Here is a 27385-nt window from a genome sequence, read left to right on the forward strand (position 1 = left end):
CCCACTCAGCAATACTCGACAGTCCCTGCCCGTCTGTACCTGAGGTCTGCCTGGTTTTTGCTTAGCTGTGGCTGTTCCTGCGCGTTTTCACGTCACAATTACGTCACCAGTAGTCGACTTGGGCAGCTTTAGAAGGTTTTTGATGTCTGTGATGGATTTGTTACTCAGGTGATATCCAATTACTAGACGACAGGACTACCCGTCTCATTTTATAGTAGCAGGCCTACCTCTCGTGACATCTGGTGGTCAGTTCCGCATTACACAGGGATGTCCGGATTCTTTCCATCAAGTAATACAGGTTAGAACTTGCAGAAAAACTGCAAGTAAGATTTAAGCAAAATGCACAAAAACATGAAATTCACAGTTGAACATGAAACTAATAAAAGCATTAACTTTCTTGACCTAAAGATATGCAATAGTAACAATAAACATCAATTTAGTATTTACAGAAAATTACCACCACAGATGTCAGTATTTACAACTCATCTTGCCACCCCCACCAACAAAAAATGAAATATTTCAGAGCGATGGTACCAATGAGTGACACAGACCAACAAAATGAAATCAATATAATTAAAATAGTCGCTCATAATAATGGATATAAACCCATAATAATAGAAAAACTCCACAACAAAATGCAGGCAAAAACCACAGATCCACTTCACAGTAATCAACACAACATGCATCCAAGCCAAACCGGTGTGCCACAGAAGCCAAACCTAAATATGCTACTCTCCCATACATAGGCCCACTACCGTACCAAATAGCAAACTTATTTAAAAAGAAAAATATCACAGTCAGCTTTTCCACAAATAATAAATTACAACAAAAAGTATTCCATGACGTAAATACCTCCAACAGTCCCTATGGTAAATCAGGAATATACAAACTAAAATGCGATACATGCCCAAATTTCTACACTGGACAGACAGGCAGAAGTTTTGAAGTTAGATACAAACAACACATTGATGCTTTAAGGCTTGGCAACTTGAAAAAATAAGCATTTGTAGCTCATATTGCTGAAGAAAACCATTCGGTGAGAAACATTGCGAACAACTTAAAAATCTTACATCTAGCAGAAAAAGGAGCCACTATGAATATATTAGAAGAAACTGAAAGACACACACACAGAAAGGACACCCCAGACTATATCCTTAATGAACAAACCGTGTTAGCTAACACCCCTTTCCTGAAAAATTTCCAAAAATTATTTTCCACCCTCCAAAGCAAATAATATTCCTACGCCTATCTGCAGATCAAGTAGCAAATTTATATGTTACTACAATTATCATGATGCTGAATATAAATAAATAATGTACTATCTTACCAATACAGTACTTAAAAAATAATAATAATATGGATCAACTTTGTAACTAATATAACAGCATTCGCTATAAAGCTCACAAAATCAGTCTCTCTGTACTAGTGTAAAAAGCGTTTCAGTTGCATAAGTGAACTTAAGATCTTCAAATGGTTCAAATGGTTCTGAGCACTATGGGACTTAACATCTGTGGTCATCAGTCCCCTAGAACTTAGAACTACTTAAACCTAACTAACCTAAGGACATCACACACATCCATGCCCGAGGCAGGATTCGAACCTGCGACCGTAGCAGTCGCGCGGTTCCGGACTGCGCGCCTAGAACCGCTAGACCACCGCGGCCGGCTAAGATCTTCTTCCAAACATCTTCATGATGTTACGATATATCATAGCATCTTTGTCACTCATATGTTTGTAAGAACTTTGTATTGTATCAAAAATGTGGTGTGTGCTAGAAATCTTTTATCTGACAAATCTAACGCGTTCAGCGAGAAAAATTTACGTGCGCAACGATAAGAACGCAGCGGGAATGTATTCACATCTTTTGGACGAATGTAATGAAAACAAACACTCCAAACCGACATTTCACATAAGTCATATCCAATGATAATCTATAACGCAACCATCTGTGTGGCGTGCTTCTAAATTATGTATTATTTATATTTTGGGACGATTAATCTGAAAAAAAAATGTTGTAACGAAAGCATGAACCTTCTGAAGATGAATCATAACGATTCGAGACCACTAACGTTACCCTTTGAATAAAGGAACTGAAAATAAATTTGTGGCTGGTTGCTGTCTCAACACCATCAACATTTGCCTTCAAATAACAGCCACTGTCTCCAAACATGTCATCATATGACAAAATTGCAGTAAATAAACCATTTACCTCTTAATTAAAACAGTAGACGAGTATGAGCACCCACTATAAATGCATTTATTTTGATTTCAGTGCAGCGTAGCCGCTTCGTAACGTGCATTAGTCTACTGCTAGTCCACTAGTATTAGAGCGAAGGCGGATAATCTAGCGTGCAAAGACCACTTTTCGTCTTGTGGGTTGATGAAATCAGCGACACCGGTAGCTGCCACCGAAGCAGAAGCTGACCTCATTTTCATTCACTGTTCGTGCAGGGAAGATCAGTAGCTGCGGATTTATCATCAGTTGCAGGTGAGTTGTCAGCCAGGAGAGAGTTTTCTTGCTCAGTGTCTGTGTTGGCCAGCCCTCTCGCCAGCAGTATGTTGTGTTGTTAGCGGCTGTTGAAGTTCTTCAGCAGCGCGTAGTAGGAGTATCCAGCGTTCAGCAACTGCAACAGACCAGAGCAAGCACCTTTACACTGGGATATAGGTACTTCAACGTAAACATGGACAGACTGTTTCATTTATGTTATTACCACAGGACTGATATGTTTTAACGTCCTCCACGTATCAGAAGACACTTGCTTAGCTGAAAGTGGGTCTGAGATAGAACAGGTTTTCTTTTTCAGTAATGACATTCTTGTCTTTTTCATGCGACATTGTTTGAAAAACTTGTAAGAGTGTTGCAGGGTAATTTTTGTTGAGAAGTTCAAATGGCTCTGAGCAATATGGGACTTAACATCTGAGGTCATCATGTAACACCAGACCGTCGTAGCTCTACTGACATAAATTTTGCTATTTTGTCTGTTCTACCTTCTATCATTAAGATATTGTAAATGTTGTTTGATTGAATCGATAACACAAAATTGCATACTCCTTTATTTGTAAAAACTTTGATGTCATGGTTTGATTCTATGGAATGTGATGTATCTATCATTTAAATTCTTTGTCTCATTTGGAGGGAACAAAACTCGCTGTATATATTTGGAATTTGGGTGAATAATTTTTTGTAGAAATGTAAATATGTGCAAATGTTCTGTGTTATTTAATATGTTTGTTTGCTGTTATGTAAACTGCTGAACTTCACTTAGGGTTCTGAGTTATTTTGTATGTAAAAGGTGGTGTGGTTCCCCTACGGAACGGAACTTAGCAGCGCGCGCAAAATGTGGTGGGCATGGATAGAAAGGTGGAACCATGAGTCAGTCGAAGACGCGCTATCAAACCATCAGCTGCTCATGTAAAAGTTGTGTATTGTGCTGCTTCCGAGAGAGGCTTTTCCTGACGATTTTCAATGCTTCGGATGGATGGATAAAGAGCTGGAACTATTCTGAAATTGGTATCTATCATCGCCACCAAGAAATGACAGAGTTCTGCATTTCCGCCTGCAAATTCGTCCACCAACATGCACTCGCCACCACGTTGCCCAATCACTAAAAAGGAACCAAGGAATTATAAAAATGTACAGTGAAGGATCAGGTCATGTGGATGATTTATTAGTTATCAATAGTAAGGTAACCAAAAGACTATTTATGAAAACTTACCTTGATTTATCCTCTGTCACATTTCCACTTAGGATCCTTCCCATGCTAAAGCGATTACCGAGTGTCCTTATTGATAGAACATTAAAGCTGAGACTTTTACTAATTAATGCCACTTGAAGGTAGTAAAAAGTAACTAAGTTAAAGTTAATGTAGCAGAACTGAGTAATATAGTAAATGATTCTGGCTGACAATAATTATTCTATTAAAACTGCTTATTAATATTTTGTTGCCAACTTCTAAAGTGAATGTTCTGAAAACTGTGGCTTATAGAGTTTTGCAAATTAAATGATCACAGTGCTGTCTGTTGAAAATCACCCAAAGGTGAGCTATTGTCTTATAACCACATCAAGTTGTGTTCTACTGCAGTAAAAGCTGAGAACTTACTGTTTAAAGTTACATGTTCATGTTTGTTAAGGGCTTGTTTCTTTAGTGTACTGAAAGTGTGTTTAGTTTGCTCTGCTACAGTGGTCAAGATTAAGGGCCCCCCATCCATTGAAAGTAGTTAAAATGCACAAAGTTATTTAATTATAGATAGTTTCAATTACTGAAACTTCCTGGCAGATGAAAACTGTGTGCCGGACCGAGACTCGAACTCGGGACCTTTGCCTTTCACGGGCAAGAGCTCTACCAACTGAGCTACCCAAGCACGACTCACGCCCCGTCCTCACAGCTTTACTTCTGCCAGTACCTCGTCTCCTACCTTTCAAACTTTACAGAAGCTTTCCTGCGAACCATGCAGAACTAGCACTCCTGAAAGAAAGGATGTTGCGGAGACATGACTTAGTCACAGCCTGGGGGATGTTTCCAGAATGAGAGTGCGATGATATGAAGCTACTGGCAGAAGTAAAGCTGTGAGGACGGGGCGTGAGTCGTGCTTGGGTAGCTCACTTGGTAGAGCACTTGCCCACGAAAGGCAAAGGTCCCGAGTACGAGTCTCGGTCCGGCACACAGTTTTAATCTGCCAGGAAGTTTCATATCAGGGCACACTCCGCTGCAGAGTGAAAGTCTCATTCTGGAAACCTCCCCCAGGCTGTGGCTAAGTCATGTCTCTGCAATATCCTTTCTTTCAGGAGTGCTAGTTCTGCATGTTTCGCAGTAGAGCTTCTGTAAAGTTTGGAAGGTAGTAGACGAGGTACTGGCAGAAGTAAAGCTGTGAGGACGGGGCTTGTGTCGTGCTTGGGTAGCTCAGTTGGTAGAGCACTTGCATAGCGGTCACGCGGTTCCAGAGTGAGGCGCCTAGAAACACTCGGCGACAACGGCCGTCTTCTGAGAAGTAATGGTTAAAAAAAAAAACACTCGACCCGTTGCGCTCTTTCCGAGTTAGTTTGCAATGAAGTTAGCCAGTCAGGCCGTTTCGTGTGCAGATTTGAGTGGGCCGCAGTATACAACTAATACCAGTTGTTCTCATAGCGCAGATGATAGCGCACGGGACTACTCAGCCTGTAGCTCGGTTATTTTTGTATTGCTCTCGTCTTCGGCTTTAGGAAACCAAACGAAGAACGTGTATGCTAATTAACTCTGAAACTGTGCAACGTATCGAATTTTTTGCTTAACAATTATTTCTCAGAACAACCTACCCTGCAATACCCTTACAAGCTTTTGCAGAGAGTTTCTGACCAAATTGTATAGTCTGTTACTCGTTGACGTAATGCGTGAGTTCTGTTACAGGATGCCTGTCTTCCAGGGGCATAACAATTTTATTTTCACATATTTCATGTAATTATACACTCCTGGAAATTGAAATAAGAACACCGTGAATTCATTGTCCCAGGAAGGGGAAACTTTATTGACACATTCCTGGGGTCAGATACATCACATGATCACACTGACAGAACCACAGGCACATAGACACAGGCAACAGAGCATGCACAATGTCGGCACTAGTACAGTGTATATCCACCTTTCGCAGCAATGCAGGCTGCTATTCTCCCATGGAGACGATCGTAGAGATGCTGGATGTAGTCCTGTGGAACGGCTTGCCATGCCATTTCCACCTGGCGCCTCAGTTGGACCAGCGTTCGTGCTGGACGTGCAGACCGCGTGAGACGACGCTTCATCCAGTCCCAAACATGCTCAATGGGGGACAGATCCGGAGATCTTGCTGGCCAGGGTAGTTGACTTACACCTTCTAGAGCACGTTGGGTGGCACGGGATACATGCGGACGTGCATTGTCCTGTTGGAACAGCAAGTTCCCTTGCCGTTCTAGGAATGGTAGAACGATGGGTTCGATGACGGTTTGGAGTACCGTGCACTATTCAGTGTCCCCTCGACGATCACCAGTGGTGTACGGCCAGTGTAGGAGATCGCTCCCCACATCATGATGCCGGGTGTTGGCCCTGTGTGCCTCGGTCGTATGCAGTCCTGATTGTGGCGCTCACCTGCACGGCGCCAAACACGCATACGACCATCAGTGGCACCAAGGCAGAAGCGACTCTCATCGCTGAAGACGACACGTCTCCATTCATCCCTCCATTCACGCCTGTCGCGACACCACTGGAGGCGGGCTGCACGATGTTGGGGCGTGAGCGGAAGGCGGCCTAACGGTGTGCGGGACCGTAGCCCAGCTTCATGGAGACGGTTGCGAATGGTCCTCGCCGATACCCCAGGAGCAACAGTGTCCCTAATTTGCTGGGAAGTGGCGGTGCGGTCCCCTACGGCACTGCGTAGGATCCTACGGTCTTGGCGTGCATCCGTGCGTCGCTGCGGTCCGGTCCCAGGTCGACGGGCACGTGCACCTTCCGCCGACCACTGGCGACAACATCGATGTACTGTGGAGACCTCACGCCCCACGTGTTGAGCAATTCGGCGGTACGTCCACCCGGCCTCCCGCATGCCCACTATACGCCCTCGCTCAAAGTCCGTCAACTGCACATCCGGTTCACGTCCACGCTGTCGCGGCATGCTACCAGTGTTAAAGACTGCGATGGAGCTCCGTATGCCACGGCAAACTGGCTGACACTGACGGCGGCGGTGCACAAATGCTGCGCAGCTAGCGCCATTCGACGGCCAACACCGCGGTTCCTGGTGTGTCCGCTGTGCCGTGCGTGTGATCATTGCTTGTACAGCCCTCTCGCAGTGTCCGGAGCAAGTATGGTGGGTCTGACACACCGGTGTCAATGTGTTCTTTTTTCCATTTCCAGGAGTGTATTTACGGCGTATTACACTGTGTGGAGTATGAGGAGTACATTAGTATTAACGTTTCGTCGACAACGATGTCATTAGAGACGGAGCACAAGATCGGCTTAGGTAAGGATGGGAAAGGAAATCGGCCGTGCCATTGCAAAGGAACCACCCCGGCATTTGCCTGAAGCGATTTAGGGAAAACACGGATAATTTAAATTAATGGCCGGTCGCGGGTTTGAACAGTCGTCCTCGTGAATGCGAGTCCGCTGTGCTAAACCACTGCGCGAGCCCGCTCGTTAAGAAACGCTCTATATGTCTTGAGGCAGTGTAACTCACAAAACGCAAATAGCCAGGATGCGGTCACCTAGTGTTTAAAGAGGGAGAGCACTTAAAGACATGCAAAATACTTTGCACATAATTTGAAACCTTTACGAAACTTTTCTCTGTAGTACACCCACTGACTGATAAAAGAAAACATGTTTGTCGCTTACTACGTGTTAGCTATCATGCAGTAAAACTGTCGCATCACGCATGCATGGCGTTTTAATTCATTACTCTTTTTCTACTAACTGTACTCAGAACGCATCTAGCAGACAGTATCAGTATACGCCAGTGAATGTACCTAAAACATTATATTGTCATACTGTACGTAATTCAGGATATATGACCTCTTAAACGTTGAGATGAATCGACAAATAAATTTTGCTTAAAACAGGGCACAAATTACCGAGAGCAGACTCATTCAGTACAGCGAATTCCCACAAACTTTAAACATAATTAAAAAACTTTTCTAAATTTTCTTCTCGCTTACATGCTTAACGTTCAATATTTAACACAGTAACTCTTTTTGAAACAAATCAGAATTTTGTAGCTATATGGACATGGGAGTTCGATCCTTTAAAGAATAAGGGGTTTACTGGTGCAATTCCAATGGACGTTGTTACTCCAAAACGCGAGCGAGGTGAGATACGTCTCGTGTACAGAAACACGCGATGGCTCTCATTCTAAGATCTACATCGATCGGTATGCGTGCGACAGCTTGCCTGCAAATATGTTCCAAAATTCCGCGCATAAAACCACGATTTTCCGTTGGTCGTACGTCGGGTTCTATTTGCGATAATAAGGTAGGATCAAGTGTTATTAAACACTTCCTTCTGCTTAGGCAAACGGAACAAGTCGGTTGGTTCATTCTGAATTTGACGTGGTCTATGCTAAGCATGATGGGACTTTTAGCGGCACCGTTAATTCAAAGGCGGTTCCTTGGAAAACCACAAAAAAGTTTTTGTTTACAATGTTTTCGGCGTCCCCAGCAGACCAAAACCTAGGATTCCAAGATGGTTATCCACAGCAAATATCTCAAACTTTTACGATATATTCCTAAGATTCCGATCTCGAACACCTTGAAAATTCTTTGATACACACACATCAAAATACGTTTTGCATCAACTGGCAGCACCTGGCATCACCTGGCATTCACGTAACTTACAACCGTTACGGCGCCTTCCATGACTACCAGCGGCGTACGTCGGCCCCACATAATGCCACCCCAAAACAGCAGGGAACCTCCACCTTGTTGCACTCGCTGGAAAGTGTGTCTAAGGCGTTCACCGCGACCAGGTTGCCTCCAAACACGTCTCCGACGATTGTCTGGTTGAAGGCATATGAGACACTCATCGGTGAAGAGAACGTGATGCCAATCTCGAGCGGTCCATTCGGCATGCTGTTGGGCACATCTGTACCGCACTGCATTGTATCGTAGTTGCAAAGATGGACCTCGCCATGGACGTCGGGAGTGAAGTTGCGCATCATGCAACTTATAGCCCATAGTTTGAGTCGTAACACAATGCCCTGTGGCTGCGCGAAAAGCATTATTCAACATGGTGGCGTTGCTGACAGGGGTCCTCCGAGCCATAATCCGTACGTAACGATCATCCACTGCAGTGTTAGCCCCTGGACGGCCTGAGCGAGGCATGTCATCGACAGTTCGTGTCTCTCTGTATCTCCTCCATGTCCGATCAACACCGCTTTGGTTCACCCCGAGACACCTGGACACTTCCCTTGTTGAGAGCCCTTCCTGGCACAAAGTAACAATGCGGACGCGATCGAACCGCAGTATCGATCGTCTAGGCATGGTTGATCCACAGGCAACACGATCCGTGTACCTCCTTCCTGGTGGAATGGCTGGAACTGATAGGCTGTCGGACCCCCACCGCCTAAAAGGCGCCCGGGTTCCCGGGTTCGAGTCCCGGCGGGGTCAGTGATTTTCTCTGCCTCGTGATGGCTGGGTGTTGTGTGCTGTCCTTAGGTTAGTTAGGTTTAAGTAGTTCTAAGTTCTAGGGGACTGATGACCATAGCTGTTAAGTCCCATAGTGCTCAGAGCCATTTTTGCCTAAAAGGCGCTGCTCATGCATGGTTGTTTACATCTTTGGGCGGGTTTAGTGACATCTCTGAACAGTCAAAGGGGCTTTGTTTGTGATGCAATATCCACAGTCAACGTCTATCTTCAGGAGTTCTGGGAACTGGGGTGACGCAAAACTTTTTTTAGTGTGTGTATTTTGGAAGAGAGAATTCAGTTTCTTATCCATTTCCCTACATTCTCCGTTTCGTTACACTGTGATCTCCAAGTGGCTATACACGTAATTTCACTGCTAGATACGATGACCATTTTGGGTGGCGCGTCCTTCAGCGCAATTGGGGGAAGATTTCTGTTAATTGAGTCATACCCCTCTTACATAAGACGCTAAACTCAGTACAGTCTTCCTGCCTAATTAAATAAACTGATGTACATGTTTGATGAATAGTCTGTATTTGTTGCATCACAGCAACGAAAGAAAACTAACTGTTCTAGGAACTTTGGTGAAACGAAGTTTTATAATAAAAAATAAGCATTGTTTAAGATGCATGTGACTTTTCACACCCTTCTAATAATAGTGCCAGCCTAAGCAGTGTAGAAGCAGAAGTACCGAGACGTAGATATTTTTGTTTGTCTGGTTTTTATCGATGATTTACGCACTATTAAGACACCAATTAATAGCCAATATAACTATCTAAAGGATATTCCACAACGCTTGCATCAGAACACCACAATGGGATTTCAGTTCAGTTCTTCTCGAACACCAAAGCGAAACACACAAAAACACAAAAAAGGACAACCTTAAGTGTCCCGTCATACAAACAAATAATGATAATTATGCTTGGTTTAACGTAGCCGGGTAAAGTTCTTAAATTTTATCCCTTCAATATTACATACTAAAATTTTGAAAACATGCTCTAGATATTTGTTTCAAAAACATGAAAGTGTGCTTTGTCAAGGTATAATGAAGTATTTCGTCTTGTGTACTGCTGCATGAACATACGTGAAAGGGCCTGATGCTGACCAGTTGATGGAGAAAGTGGAAATAGTTGAAGAGTAGGAGACTTTGTAGACACAGGTGTAAGTAACTGGAAGCGAGTGAAAGTATAAATAGTTTAGATGTAAAACAGACTTCTTAAATGTAACCTCCCTTTGTAGTGGAAGGGGATCCAAACCCTCTGGTAGTTATTAAATTGTTTCGCGTTTCCTGGAGAACACAGTCCTATGACTTCGATTATTTTGCGACCAAAAGACAGGAATCTGCACCTACATGTACATTACGTGAGATATGTGTTAGTAATGACAGATCATAGGTAACTGGTAGAAGCTCCGAATCGCACTGTCGGTAAGAATTTCTCCATTTCTGAGTGACACAACAGATTACAGAAGAGTTCTTTCAATCAAATAACCAAATCGAAAACACGTTTGTGTTTGTGTGGCATTGTCTATTAGCTAATTTAATGTTGTACTCGGAGAATTGTATGCACAAGGTGGCAACAGACCTCAGTGTAATATTATCCAACCAACCACACAAGAAGTCCATCGACAGCTCTATTGGGGTTCCTAGTCTCTAACACGAACCTCCGAAACGTATTCAGAATGACAGCAGTTTTTTAATTGAATATCTAGATGTCAGTTTAGATCATGATAATCAAGGCCCATACGAAAAAGATGATGTATTACGAATTCGCATTCCGTCGATAGTGTTCGTGATTCCACATGGCCAGCAGTACGAGGCGAATTACAGACATGTTGCTCTGACTTTGTCAATAGCAGTTGCCACTAACATGAACTATAAAAAGTCGCAACACTAACATCCATCTTAGAGAGACGGTAAGTAATGCAGCTGGGTATATAGGAGCATGTCTGCATTGTTGCCAGATCTCTTGTACCCTCCCTCTCCACCCTCTACCACACCTCCCCCTGTCCCCTCCCCATCCCTGGCCATCTACAACAATTGGGTGAAGTATAAATGGCAGGAAATTCAAAGGGGCATTGTCGGATGATGATATGAGAACAGACAGCATGATTGTAAGATCTATCTAATACCCCCAGTATAATTTATTACCTAATTAGTACATGTCACTTTTAGCCACACCCCCTCCATAATGTGTGGTCCAAAACTGGCTACCAAGTATTTCTCAACTATCCCACCCCTTAAATAATTGTTCCACTTCACAATGTGCACTGACTCACGTTTCATATCATTGCACTCAAGTATAAACACATGTAACATCATTATCCTTATCTCCCTAACTTACGATGCAAAATAGCTGCCAGAATTTTTTTGATTTAGCCTTTTCTTAATTATTATAATTCCTCAACCACAAAAAATAACATGGCTGCCCAAGGTAAGTCCAACACTATGAAATACAGTTAACATGAAAAAAAATGGTGGGAAATTAAAAAATCCACTTGTCGTAAGTTTAAAAGTGTCGGGAAGCCATCTCACGCACCTTACATGATGTTTTTATGTTGGACATACATGTACTAGCACACTATAATTAGCACTAGCACATTATGCATAATACACAATACATCGATAAGTGCCGGCCGAAGTGGCCGTGCGGTTAAAGGCGCTGCAGTCTGGAACCGCAAGACCGCCACGTTCGCAGGTTCGAATCCTGCCTCGGGCATGGATGTTTGTGATTTCCTTAGGTTAGTTAGGTTTAACTAGTTCTAAGTTCTAGGGGACTAATGACCTCAGCAGTTGAGTCCCATAGTGCTCAGAGCCACATCGATAAGTTACATCGTGGATGATGATATTTCATTATGCGGCGCTCAACTACGTGGTTATCACGCCCGTCCAAATTTCCAATCTTTTCACTGCCCAAACTCGACAAATTATCGAAGACGATGAAATGATTAGGACAACATAAACACGTAGTCTTCAAGTGCAGAAAATCCCTGACCCGGCCGGAAATAGACCACAGGATGCTGTGATCCAGAGGCAGCAACGTTAGGAACTAGACCACGAGCTGCGGACTACACTACGGAGATACATAAACAAGTTTATACTAATATCCCACGATTTCATGTTTAAACATTACCGGAGGTATTTATTTATGAAGTCGCATTGTAACACAAGGAGTAGCAGTAGTATACAATCGGTCCAGTTCCATGTTTATTTTAAACAAACACTAAGTCACTTTTGCTACCGTCCCCCTCCCCTCCCACCTCTCTCCCACTGGGCCACCACACCCAACACTGTCCCCGTGAGCAGCCGCTGGATTCGTGATGTTTGACATAAGTTCAGAGCCAAGTCGCTAAACCGCTAAATGATCGCCCAGCACCGCGTGCTGGGAGGCTAATACTACTGCAACGAGCCACAGCCGCTCTACTGACAAAGAGACGCATCTTTGTGGGGCCAAATTGGGTGATGGAAGCAGACTGGGATTTTGATGAACTACAGAGGTTTGTTGACACATTATCTGTATCATATGCCATGTGCAACCCGAAGCCAGACAATGCTCACCGCGCAAGTGCTGTCACCACCTGCCTGTCAGCACTGATACCTCGAAAAACGATGTATAACGGATCAATTACTGTTGTACGTAACAGGAAGGAAGGAAGGGAAGAATTACAACTTTTTCAGTACGCAGAGTCGTGCCTTTCATTAGTGACCACCTGACATAGACACCAGTCACAATGCCCTGCATTCGTGGGCGCTCGCGTCCTTCACTGACCGCGATCTTCGGCACTATTGCGAGATGAGAACCGCGCCAAGATAGCTGACAGCCACTTGTGCCACCCAGATGCCCCTGCTGGTTTGAACCACAGGGCTCCATCTACTCCAATCCACCCCTCCCCCTAATATAAATCCAGATGTGTATAGACTCAGCATATACTTCGTTTTGAAGAGATGGAAGCACAATTCATGGAGAAATCAACGCCTAGACACTGCAACAAATTGACCATGTCTACACAATGTTTGTTCCTCTTCTTCAGGAGTACTACAGTAAGATATGAGATCCGCACTAGATAGGATTGACAGAGGACACTGAAATTCAAAAATTCGAAGGGCGGTTCATTCTGTGTTATCGCAAAATAGTGGAGAGAGTACAAACGATATGATTCGCAACTTGAGATGATACTCTTTTCCCATACAGACATGCGTACCGCCACTGGGTTGTTTAGCGAAGAAAAATCCGAACTTTGGAACTCCAATACATGGAAGAAATCGACAGATACAGTCATAATTTCAAGTCATATGACTTTAATAGGGTCGGTTCTGTCTACAATTGATAACTTCGAAAGGTCTATGCGGTGTATGGTGGAGAGTACCTCCGTTATTTAACTTCCACCTGCAGTCCATTCACGACAGTTGTGTCGAAAGAATGATTGTAAGAAACCTCTGCCCACAGTTCTGTGAAGGGCCGCGTTCCCTCAACTCACCGTGGTAGTTTCAGCAGGCCTCTCTACAAATCACTTGTCTCACATCCGCAGCACTCTTCACTTCAATATTATTAATCCATCTAAACAAACTTAACTCATCTCCAGCCGATTGTTAACGATGAATAAATGAAAGGTGAGGGGCTAAACGGCTTGTCGCTTTTCAACAGTAACCACTCAATATTTGCCGCTGTTCGCACCCCTTATGTAACCTTCCAGGCCTGGTGACAACACTAAACATGGACAACACTAAGACAATCTGGTGGCCATACTACCTGTCACAGAAAATTACAACTCTGTCCTTTAAGTACCCACCAATGGCGTGTACATGTATCAAGTTACGTTGGTATCCAGTCATTTCTTCTGGATGGTTCATATTTTTTGTCAGGCAGTGAAGTTAAACACGAGAGATTTGTATGAATAACTTCTCGTTGGCACCCATTGACACTGTCGTTCAGTGGTCACAGGTTGCTTTACCAGTCATTTTTTGCATCCAGTACACATTACCTATAAATCGCACATACATGACACAAATTCAAGTTATAATGTTGGTCATAATCCGTCGGAACGTGTAGTGGAAATAAAGTGTGACCGGTTAAGAAACCTGGATTTTCAGTCGGTTTCTTTAATGGTCACCGTCAAGCCTCATCTACAACATTCGCATTTGAAGTGTGTGCTACGCCTGTAACACCAAAACAGGTTCTAATCAACACTAAACCACGTTGCAACTGAAATACTGAACGCACAGCCGTACGTATTTCGGCAGTCTCTTCTCTGGCGAAATACCCTCTGCAATAAAACTTCATGTAACGAAATTTGTAATATTATCAACACACCCAAACCGTTCTCTGACTATGACGCCCACCCGTATCATGAATTCCTGAACATTACTTCCTTCTTGAAAAATTATCAACTTGGCGTCTTGCAAAACATATCAAGCCTTGTTAGTTTTATCTTTTATGCACCCTACATGTTCCTGTCCAATGCATGATGGATGGTGATTTGTAGGAATATTAGGCATTTAGCAGTCTTATTTCACTAGCGTTCTGAGTAAGGGAAAAGCCACTACATACAACTGACGCCATTATTCTATTCTGTTCTCCTGATTCCTTCAGGAGATAAATTACGATGCGAGCCGAATCGATGTACAATCTTTTTTGAACAGTTTACAGGAGAAGGGTTCCGGAGGCAGCGTAGCCCTCTTCCAGAGATTCCCAATCAAGTTCCCTGTGAATCTTTGTCACACTTACATTATAGGTCCACCAACATGTCTCCTATTTTGCTTGATGTCTACTGTTACCCCGACGTAAGGTTCCCAAACGCTGGAGCAATACTCTAAAACCGGTCGCACAAGCGTTGTGTATGTGATTTACTTTACCGATGTAGTGCACTTTCCCAGAAAGCTTCTGTACAACATAAATGTTCTTTTTATCAAGTGAGCTAATATGAACATTAGGATAAAAATACTTTACTATCGAGGTTTTGCGTAGTTATATGTACCAGTCAAACCATTATGATCACTGTCCATCGTGACGTTGGACGCCGCCGGTGGAGCTGGAGCTGCGGGCACGTGAGGCGCTAACGAAAGTTTGTCAGCGGAACAGTCACGGAAGTGGGATCACCCTAGCGAATATATGAGCTGCAAATGGAGAAATCCCTTGAGATACGAGACTTTGAGAACGAGCAGACTATTATTATACAGAGCCCGTGAACGCGTATCTCGTAAACGGCGAAACTGGTCAAATGTTCACGTGCTACTGTCGTGAGCGTCTACGGAAAGAGGTAGAAGGACAGTGAGACTACTACTAGGCGCTAATTGGTCAGACGCCCACGACTCTATACAGAACATGGGGCTCGGAGGCTTTCTTCCCTGTAATGTAGGATAGATGGTGATCTGTGACATTTCTGCCGAAAGAGGACAACACTGGCGCACGCATAAGTGTTTCGGAGCACACCGTTCACCGTACATAGTTGAAGATGCAGCTCTGCAGCAGACCACCCGTACCTGTTCATGTGTTGACCCAACGACGTCGTCAGTTGAGACTGCACTGGGCACGGGACCATCGGGTTTCGACTGTCGATCAATGGAAAAATGTCCGCTCTTCAGGTGAATCACATTTTTGCTGCACTAGGTCGGTAGTCGTCCCCACAAAAGCCGTCATCGAGGTGAACGGCGGCTCGAAACTTGCGGCACGCCACGGTCGCAGGTTGGTGGGAGCGGTATTATGCTATGGGAGACATTCTCCTGCGTTTGCACGGGTCCTGTCGAAGTAATCGAAGACACACGAGAGTTGCGAACCACCTGCATCCCTTCATGCTTGATGTCTTCTCCTAGGGCGATGTCATCTTTCAGCAGTATAATTGTCCGTGTCTCGGAGCCGCCCCGTGTTACAGTGTTTTCAGGTGCATTACAGTGAACTGACGTTGATGTCTCGGAGACCAGTTCCTCCAATGTAAATCGTATGGAACCCATCTGGGGCGCTATCGGGCGCCATCACCGCGTACGCAAATCAACAGTCCGATACTTACGCGAATTACATGACCTGTGAGTAGACATCTAAAGCCTATAATTACGTGATGTATAGTTACATATGCAGTCAGCCAGGAGAGCTGGTTGAAGGCTGACGTAGTCCATTCATACTGATCTCATTTGTATCGTACAGTCATAGAAGAGTCAATAGATAGTTCCAACAGCTAGTAAACTACGATGCGAGAAGATCTCTTAAGAAAAAAATATGGGAGATTGCAGTATTTTTATTTCAAATGTTTTAAATAATTCACATTTTTCAACTTGAAGTTACTGGAATTCTACCGAAGTAAAAATATTAAGTATACTGAATGTAAGTATTATTCACTGAGACCGCCCGTCTTAGTCTGTATTATCAGTGAATGAGGGTAATCTCTGACTTAATAATTACTAATTTTTGTTGAACCAATGAAAATAATTAATTATGAATCAGTGTCTAGTTCTCTACATATATCTGTTGGAAGAAGCTGCGAATATATGAGTAAAATACTTCATAATTATAAGAAAGGTGATATTATTAAGAGAAGCGAGTAAATTCAGATTTGTAATGCTTCAGCTAGTTTCTAAGAAGTCCGATGTACATAAATTAATAAACGAAAAATCACAAGAAACACCGCATATAGCGGCTATATTTATTTAATTTTGTCCATAGATCGATGGTAACAAGGTCATGTCTGTAATTTAACATTTTAACACAAGAATTCGGCTCAACCACGTGCAACTTTCTTCTGTTTCTTTTTCAGCACTACGTAATTAGGCATTGCAGCCAGTTGGACCTTCAAATTGTCTCCAGCGTGGCCTCGGTTGTCCTCGATCTGTAATCCAACGCTACGTTAGGAAGTCTGATATTTTCCGTTGTTTGTAAGTGGTCGGTCCAATTCTGACGGGTATTTAACATTGTACAATGAAGTGATTCTGTACTCCTTTCTTAATATCATCTTTTCGTATCCTATCCATCCCAGCTTATCCTTTAACAATCCTGAATAGTCTCATTACTGCCGATTGTATTTTACTCAGTTGCTTTTTAGTGGATACCTAGTCTTCGCTGGCACATGGCCCTGTGGATAAAACCATTACTTTATAAAATTTCATTTTCATTTCTTTCCTGATTTTTATTTTTAAATGTTTCTTTAGTAGCCCAAATACAGCTCGAAATTTATTACTTTTTGCTCAAAATCGTTGTCATTATAAATGGCCCAACTTACCTCATAGCCAAGATATTTAAAATTCTATTCTGGTTCTAAGATATTGTTTTCTAAAACTGTCTTTGCTCTGGTTCGATACTTCCCTCTAAAAACTAAAATTTTCATTTTATTAGTAGAGACTATAAAATTATAAGACTTGCATAGATTACTTAGAAGATAGTTGGATTTCTGTAACTGTCTCGTGTACTGTCGTTTCAGCAGCGGGTTTTTCGTAGTACTGGTGTTCCTCCAATGTAAAGCAAATATTTCTCAGCCGCTTCACGTGTAATTTTAATCTAAATAAAATCTGATGACATGAAACGGGATGCGCTTTGAAACAACAAACTCCCATAATCAACACACAATCATAAGAATCAGAATGCCACGTTCATTTGATGACCTGTATCTTAAGATGGAAGATTGTTTTTTGCGAAACACGTCAACATTAATGTGGTCAGATGTAACGAGGGTAACGTTGTAAATGTGGTTGAGCTGAATTGTTCTTTTAAATTCCTTATATTTACACCTATGTTCATAGTTTCTTTTCTTGTATTTTGCTAGAAATAGGGGACACAGCATGATTTCGTCTCGCTTATCATGAGCTAACGTGGCAACCAAAGATTCTGAGAAAACAGCAGGTTGATGCAGGTAATGAAAGATCTCTTCAGCTTAGGAGGTTAATTCTTACCTTCAAAGCACAGTTTATTACGACTGTACGTCTGCAGCATGGCAACGTAAAATAGGCTTTGGATAAACTAGTAAGAATATACTTGCAATATTTCAAACGTCATACGACAGAAAGGATGTTAAAATATTATGTGACAAGTAACTGACACTAAGAATAAGTGAGGAAATCAGTCTGTGAAATATTCGTACTGGAAAAAGGAATCAGTTAGGGGAAATACATAAAGACGCCCAGAAATAGTTAATGTGTCGCAGAAAGAAGATAAAGGGTGGAAACATTGTACGAACCTGAAGGAGATCATAATTAGGCATGTAGACAAGATAAGAGAAGCACCAGATAGTAACAGCTGGAGGACAACATCAGAGCACTCGGCATTCTTTTAACGCATGAAATGAGAAGATGTCTATTACCGAATTAGCTGAAGTCTATTAACTTCAAACAGCATATTGGCAAGTAGCACACTTAAGGTATGCAGATGTTTTTCTGCTTTGGTTGTAACACGATATTTACATTTCATGTCACGTGGGTACTAATTATATCACTTTATTACATGCACTGGTGACCCACAAAAAGTGGTTTAGTTCCAATAGCAAGTGATGGTGATTAATGTAGTAAATGAGATACAAAATACAGCGTTTAAGCCAGAAAAATAACTGAAGACGGCCGGAACAGAAATGATATAAAATGCAGAATGGGAATGGCAAGAATATAATTTCTAACAAAAGAGAAATCTGTTAAGAATGGATAACAACTTTTATACAAATGTAATGTCTGTTCTTTCGGACGGGAGGCTTGCTAGGATCGTCCGTGCAGTTACAATGACCACTGCCTCAGGATGGAGGCAATGGTTATTGTAGTCTTTTTACAGAGCTCTTTTTCAAACAGCTCAGCATTACTAAGACGTTTTCGCATTTGCTATTCTTCAGCATTTAACAGATGCAGGATCAGTTCTGCTCATAATAAATTCTTTGTTAAACAGGAGTATCGAGATGATTTCTCTGGAAATTTTCCTTCCTACGTTTACCTTATGCAAGCTTGTGCTTCATTTGTAACATCCGTGTGATACTAAATCCTACCTCTCATTCTTCACTGCAGAGATACACTGAAGCACCAGAGGGACTGGTATAGGCATGCATATTCAAATACAGAGATATGTAAACAGGCAGAGTACAGCGCTACTGTCAGCAACGGCTATGTAAGACAACAAGTGTCAGGTGCATTTGTTAGATTGGTTACTGCTGCTATAATGACATGTTATCAAGATTTAAGTGAGTCTGGATGTGATGCTATAGTCGGCGTACGACTGTTGGGACACAGCATCTCCGAGGTAGCGATGAATTTCCATTTCACAAGTATACCGTGAACATCAGAAATCCAGTAAAACATCAAATCTCTGACATCGCTGTGACCGGAAAAAGATCCTGCAAGAATGGGACCAACGGCAACTGAAGAGAATCATTCAACGTGACAGAAGCGCAACCCTTCAGCAAACTGCTGCAGATTTCAGTGCTGGGCCATCAACATGTGTCAGTGTGCGTGTTAAAGGCACCTGCCCAGTAAGCAGGAGACCTGGGTTCGAATCCTGATCCGGCAGAAATTTTCTGCTTTCCCCATTGATTTCAATCAACGCCCGCTCTCAGCCAATGTCTATAATTCCTTTGTATCTTGAAATATTTAACTATCAAGCAGTCTTTTCTTAATGTATACAAGGTGTTACAAAAAGGTACGGCCAAACTTTCAGGAAACATTCCTCACACACAAATAAAGAAAAGATGTTATGTGGACATGTGTCCGGAAACGCTTAATTTCCATGTTAGAGCTCATTTTAGTTTCGTCAGTATGTACTGTACTTCCTTGATTCACCGCCAGTTGGCCCAATTGAAGGAAGGTAATGTTGACTTCAGTGCTTGTGTTGACATGCGACTCATTGCTCTACAGTACTAGCATCAAGCACATCAGTACGTAGCATCAACAGGTTAGTGTTCATCACGAACGTGGTTTTGCAATCAGTGCAATGTTTACAAATGCGGAGTTGGCAGATGCCCATTTGATGTATGGATTAGCACTGGGCAATAGCCGTGGCGCGGTACGTTTGTATCGAGACAGATTTCCGGGACGAAGGTGTCCCGACAGGAAGACTTTCGAAGCAATTAATCAGCGTCTTAGGGAGCACGGAACATTCCAGCCTATGACTCGCGACTGGGGAAGACCTAGAACGACGAGGACACCTGCAATGGACGAGGCAATTCTTCGTGCAGTTGACGATAACCCTAATGCCAGCGTCAGAGAAGTTGCTGCTATACAAGGTAACGTTGACCACGTCACTGTATGGAGAGTGCTACGGGAGAACCAGTTGTTTCCGTACCATGTACAGCGTGTACAGGCACTATCAGCAGCTGATTGGCCTCCACGGGTACACTTCTGCGAATGGTTCATCCAACAATGTGTCAATCCTCATTTCACTGCAAATGTTCTGCTTACGGATGAGGCTTCATTCCAACGTGATCAAATTGTAAATTTTCACAATCAACATGTGTGGACTGACGAGAATCCGCACGCAATTGTGCAGTCACGTCATCAACACAGATTTTCTGTGAACGTTTGAGGAGGCATTGTTGGTGATGTCTTGACTGGGCCCCATGTTCTTCCACCTACGCTCAATGGAGCACGTTATCATGATTTCATACGGGATACTCTACCTGTGCTGCGAGAACATGTGCCTTTACAAGTACGACACAACATGTGGTTCATGCACGATGGAGCTCCTGCACATTTCAGTCGAAGTGTTCGTACGCTTCTCAACAACAGATGCTGTGACCGATGGATTGGTAGAGGCGGACCAATTCTATGGCCTCCACACTCTCCTGACCTCAACCCTCTTGACTTTCATTTATGGGGGCATTTGAAAGCTCTTGTCTACGCAACCCCGGTACCAAATGTGGAGACGCTTCGTGCTCGTATTGTGGACGGCTGTGATACAATACGCCACTCTCCAGGGCTGCATCAGCGCATCAGGGATTACATGCGACGGAGGGTGGATGCATGTATCCTCGCTAACGGAGGACATTTTGAACATTTCCTGTAACAAAGTGTTTGAAGTCAGGCTGGTACGTTCTGTTGCTGTGTGTTTCCCTTCCATGATTAATGTGATTTGAAGAGAAGTAATAAAATGAGCTCTAACATGGAAAGTAAGCGTTTCCGGACACATGTCCACATAACATATTTTCTTTCTTTGTGTGTGAGGAATGTTTCCTGAAAGTTTGGCCGTACCTTTTTGTAACACCCTGTATAACCTATGGAAGTGAAATGTGAGCGATAAACAGTTCAGACTACAAGAGAATAGAAGCTTTTGAAATGTGAATTCTGTATATTACTTTTGTAGACTGAATAAGTAGCACAGAGATATTGAATCGAATGGGGGAAAAGAAACTTTGAGGAACAATTAGATTAAAAGAAGTGATCACTTGACAGGACACACTTCGAGACACCGAAGGATAGTCAATTTGGCAATAGAATAATACGTGTGTGTGTGTGGGGGGGGGGGGGGGAGGAAGAATAAAAAATCGAAGATCTGAGTACAGGAAGGACATTCAAATGGATGTACACTGTCCAGTCACATTAATGTGACCAACTGTCGAAAGCCTGAATAACAACGTTTTGCAGTTCGGAGCGCTACAAGACGTGAAGGAAGAGAATCTGTGAGGTTTTGGAAGGCATCGAAAGTGTTGTGCAGCCTTGCCGACTCCATTGCCGTGACCAGCTGCGCTAAGTTACTCTGTTGAGGATTAATGTCGCGAGCTGCCCGATCGATGTGGTCCCAGAGATTCTCGATTGGTTTTAAGTCCGGGGAGTATGGTAACCAGGGCAGTACGGTAAACTCATCGTGGTGCTCCTTGAACCACGCACTTATACAGAGAGCTATGTTGCATTCTCCTGCTGATAGACGCCATCGCGCCAAAGAAAAACAAACTGCATGTAGGATTGGGCATAGTCCTCAAGGATAGATGAAAATTTGTGTTGATCCATTATGCCTTCCAGGATGGCGGGATAAAGGAGGACGTGCCAAGAAAACTTTCCTCAGACCATAACGCTCCCTCCTAGTATACTTACAGACGTCCCACGCCGTAAAGGTCTACGGCAGTCTGTGCGAGGAAGCATAAACGTGATTTGACCGAAAAGGTCCATGGTGACTCGTAGTGGACGTCCAGTGGCGGTGTTGGTGTGCAAGTACCAGCCTTCGTCGCCCATGAACAGCAGTCAGAATGCGTGTATGAGCTAGGCACCTGTTGAGGAGACCTGTATCAGCAACGTTCACTCAACCCTAATTGAAGAGACACTGAAACTTCCCGGCAAATTAAAACTGCGTGCCGAACCGACACTCGAACTCGGGACCTATGCCTATGCTCTACCATCTGAGCTACCCAAGCACGACTCACGACCCGTCATCACAGCTGTACTCCTGCCAGTACCTCGTCTCCTACCTTCCAAACTTCACAGAAGCTCTTCTGCGAACCTTGCAGAACTAGCACTCCTGGAAGAATGGATATTGCGGAGACATGGCTTAGCCACAGCCTTGGTCCGGCACAGTTTTACTCTGCCAAGAAGTTTCATATCAGCGCACACTCCGCTGCAGAGTGAAAATCTCATTCTGAAGAGACACTGTTGGTAGCTCCTTGATTCATGTGGACAGTCAGTTGATCAACAGACGCACGTCTGTTCACCCGTACAAATCTCCACAGCAGTCGTTCATCCATGCTATCTATGGCCTAAGCTGCACCACAGTTGCATCGGTGCTGGTTTTGAATGGCACCATTTTGTCAAGCACGGTATATTTTAACCACAGCGTCACGCGAACAGTTTACAAACTTAGCCGTTTCGGAAATGCTCCCACTCTTGGCCCGAAAGCCAACGATCGTCGCCTTTTGGCTGTCAGATAAATCGCTCTTTCCCCGCGTTACGGCAACGACTGCCTGGCTTCCCGCGTCCCCCGGGACGCACTATGTACCCTTCACTGTTAGTGCTCTCACCAGCCGTCTGTGAGTAGTTATTACACGTCGGCGTCGAACACACAGGGTGGTTACATCAATGTGACTGGAGCATGCAGATTGCCTTAGTTGTGAAGAGATGAAGAAGCTTGCACAGGATAGGCTAGCGTGACAGCTGCATCAAGTCAGTCTTAGGAGTTAAGACCACAATGCGAACAAGAGGATGTTACCATATTTAATTTTTACTCCTTGTTACGAGTGTTGTCTTGCATTTATCCATATTTAAAGGCAACTGTCATCCTGCAGCGCAAATGTGTGTAACAAGTGCAAAGATGAGGAAGTGTTGGCGCAGGCGCCGCGGAGCTCACCGAGAGGAAGGTGCTCCTCTCTATGGCGTAGATGCCGCCCGCGGTGAGCGTGAGTCGCTTCATGGCGCGCGCCATCACCGCCAGCAGCGCGTGCCGGCACCGCGGGCTGGTGTCCGGCCAGCCGCAGTCGTACGCCGCCTGCGACACCGCCTCGCTCTGCGAACGCCGAGCAATACACTGCAAAGTGTGGCGGCCACTTAACGCTGGCTCGTCTATATTTTAAAGCAAAGACACCGCTTACGAAAATTCATGAACAGTAAGGGAACATATAAAAGGCATTGAACTTTCTGAGCATTCTGGAGGTACAATGCAGGAGTTAAAGTGCGACAGCTCGTGCATAGTCAGTACGATTAAGTGACACAAACTGATGTAGCGGTAGAAGGTGGGAAGGGGGTTTGGGGAGACTGGGTGTTTATACGGGAGTATCATCACTATAATAACATGGAGAACAGAACAAGTAACAAACCGGGCAGTAGAGGAACAAGTGATGAACACCTTATCACTGCAGAGCGCGTGCACATCAGTGTGTGTGTCAAACAGACAGACATAGTGTGTGTGTTTGAAAACGAGAGAGAGAGAACGCTTCAGTTTTGTCTTACATTGTCATATTTTATATTTTCTCATGGTTCTAGCAGAGCGGAGAACAAGGTTTCGCAACAGAGAGCTGTTATTATTTCCTTCGCTTCCATTATGGCCTTCAGCATGTAGTACTTGTCTTCAATCGGTAACAAATCTCTGTGTGTTGCACAACGACTGCCTGGAATGTCTGTCAGTGGAGCCTGATATGTATCCCCCATGCTTTGGCTAAGCCATATCTCCGCAATATCCTTTCTTCCTTGAGTGCTAGTCCCGCAATTTTCGCAAGAGATCTCCTATGAACTTTGGATGGTAGGAGATGAGGCACTGGCGGAAGTAAAGCTTTGAGGGCGGCCCGTGAGTAGTACTTGGGTAGCTTATGAGGAGAACACAGCAAGTGCCATAGCCCGATTTCCCAGAAACTTCGTCCAATGGCAGAGGGGTCACATTAAGCGAACACGTTTCCCGGCTGAGATAGTCGACTGTTTCTCAAAAAACGATGGTCAAAGTTCTTCAGTTATTTTCCAGGTACCTTATGTGCCTTTTACCACGCTACAATGGTTAGCGTAAGGACTTCTTAACTTTGTGCCCCATGTTCCAAATCTGATTATTATTTTTGTTTTTGTTTTGCATTTATATATACATGCCTGTAGAAGGTTACGAATGTTTTCCAGTGTATATTGATATAACTCAGATGAACGATCTTAAAAAAATTAGCAAATTATTTGAAATTGTCTTCGATGAAATTGCTGTAGTGTATCTGGATTCATAATCAATTGCAACGGCCAGTTTTCGAAAAAGTAACCTGCCACGCACAGTCTGCCGTAAGATTATTGTCAACGCGCGAAACCTTCACCAATATAAAGAAAAGTCACAGTGTCAATGCTGCCTTCGCGCGATGCTCATGGTGTTCGGAATATCTGTATTTAAATTGTTTCTACTATCGGTATCATCCAAGAGAATGCACCAAATCTTCCTGAAGAATAAACATAGAAATAAAATGTAAGAATTACGAACAGACTGCAACGTCAGAACAAGAGAATTTAAAAAGCTTGTAACCACTCAAAACACCGTTCACACATACAGTATATAGGAAATGTGTGATACTTATTGTGAAATCCAGTTGCAGTTTTACAGTTAATATAACGCCCTTGATTCCCCTAATTTGATAAGAAACACTCGTGTAGTAACCTTCTGTGGGCATGGGTAGATAAATGAAAATAATGAAAATGAAATAAAATAAATAAAAAAATCGAGTTTCGAACACTGGCTGCAAAATTAAAATCCTGCAGCTCTAATAACAGAGCCACCACTCTGAGAATATCTCGCTGTAGAGACACACAAAGTACCTCGAACACCTCTAAGACTTTGACCGTCGTTTTTGCAGACACAGTCGAGTATCAACGAATAAGCCCAGACAAATGTTCGCTTATTTCGGTTCCTCTTCCGCTAAGCGTAGTTCCTGGGAGATCGGATGACGGAACATGCCGTGTTGTCCTCGTCAGTTTATACAGAACTTGCCCACAGAAGGTAAAGATCACGAATTCGAGTCTCGATCGGGCATACAGTTCTAATCTACCAGGATGTTTCATATCATCCGTTAAGATCTTGCGGTTCTGAACGAATCCGTAACTGATCATATCGTCCTTCTTTGGATATTTTCTGTCCCCTCTGTTAACCTACTTAGAAAGGTGGCAAACAAACTCAATAATATAACGGGTGTATTGTCAGCCGCTTTTTTCGTCGCTGAATTCCACTTCATTAAGGTCCATCCAATGAATTTCAGTTTGCGATATTTTTTCCACTACAACAAGATTTATGTGTGTGTTCCATAATAGGTCCCTCCAGGCCATTTCTCTCACATATGTTATGACCCATGCAGATAAATGTTCTTTTACAGTGACATAATACAACTAAACTTCGGACTTACAAGTTATCTGAAATGTCCCTCCTGAAGGACACTATATTTGCATTTGGAGGCTGCACAGCCATCCAAATTTAAGCTCTCTGTGATTGAAAGGACAAGGTCGATTTCTTCCCACATCTATCTCAGTCCAAACTTGGAATCAATCTCTAATACCTTTGTCGCCTATTTGGCATAGGAATTCCTTTCCTAAAGTAGGTAGGGGAATCATTTTCAATTCGTCGCCACAATATGTAAAGGATCTTATCGCATAGTGCTCTCTTCACCATAAGGACTATACATTTAATCGTTTCTTCACATCATTATACTTACTGCGGAGTGTAAGTTTCATTCATTTCTGTTTTCTGGATGACTCTGCATATTTCCCTTAATAGTGGTGTAACAGACAACAGGTGCTCTTCTGCAGCTGTTGTGTCGTTTATATCTCATTATGCGAGAAAAATACATAAAAATAAATTACTATAACATGAATTAGAATCCTTTCGACATCATAATTTGGCTATCATGTGATAACTTTAAAGCAGCTGCTTCGTAATTTCTTTTTAGTTACTAAGCAGGGAAGACAAAGATTGAGAAGACAGGTTTATTGCTGTTTAATTGATCTGCAAGGGACTGATGATCTCACAGTTTGGTCCCTTTAATTCCAACAACAAACCATTTTATCTATGGCCCGTAAAAATAGTTCAAAATGTTCAAATATGTGTGAGTTCCTAAGGGGCGAAAATGATGAGGTCCTAGGTCCCTAGACTTACACACTACTTAAACTAACTTATGGTAAGAACAACACACACCCATGCCCGATGGAGGACTCTTACCCCCGGCAAGAGGGACTGTCCAATCCTTGACATGGCGCCTCAAAACGTGCGATCATCCCACGCGGCCCGTAAAAATTAACTGATACTACTCAGGCGTGTAAAATGGGTAATAGTTATATCAGGGCACATCTGAGTCTGGTTGGTATGTGTAATGTATTTGCTCCTGTTTTACCGTATAAAAATTTGACAGTAACTTGAAACAGTCATTTAATTTTATGACGAAAATACTTTATCTCCTCCTTCCGTTTCTTCATCCAACTATTTAATGCATAGAAATATTCGATATGACATAACTTTATCGAGAAATTATTTGCATTCCTATTAGGAAGTTCGAGGGCGTGCTGAAAAGAAATGCCTCAAAATTTTTATATGAAAACACTTAAACCTTTTTAAATAAACATTATTAACATTCTACACCTTTTTTCTTTATGTGCATATATTTATTTCTCAACATAGGCACCCTGGCGAAGAACATCTTTCTTCCAACGAGAGACCAGTTTGTTCATATCATCATCGAATGTCTTATTACCGCTCATCACTATCTAAGTGAAGTCCTCGAAGACGTTCTTTAAGCTCTGGAAACAGATAAGAATCGGATGGAGCCAAGTCGGAACTGTATGAAGGCGTCAAAAATAAAGACGTCGAAAGTTAATAAAGTTTGTTTTATTTAAAAAGCATTAAGGGTTTTCAGTACGCCCTTATAAAAATAAAATATAGTGGGAGGTATAGTATTAAA

General features: G+C 43.0%; 1 protein-coding gene across 2 annotated transcripts in view; it reads right to left on the reverse strand.

Moving 5' to 3' along the window:
- Positions 1-2300: 2300 nt before the first annotated feature.
- The window catches only part of LOC126260115 (uncharacterized), an 83062-nt gene continuing 57977 nt past the window's right edge, over positions 2301-27385 (reverse strand). For both annotated transcript variants that reach the window (XM_049957352.1, XM_049957351.1), the window contains one exon: positions 2301-2624. In XM_049957352.1, the coding sequence (XP_049813309.1) occupies positions 2618-2624 (7 nt within the window). In that variant the 3' untranslated portion in view covers positions 2301-2617. The remainder of the gene's footprint in view (positions 2625-27385) is intronic.

The sequence above is a fragment of the Schistocerca nitens genome, chromosome 5, assembly GCF_023898315.1.
Source record: "Schistocerca nitens isolate TAMUIC-IGC-003100 chromosome 5, iqSchNite1.1, whole genome shotgun sequence".
Lineage (NCBI taxonomy): Eukaryota > Metazoa > Arthropoda > Insecta > Orthoptera > Acrididae > Schistocerca > Schistocerca nitens.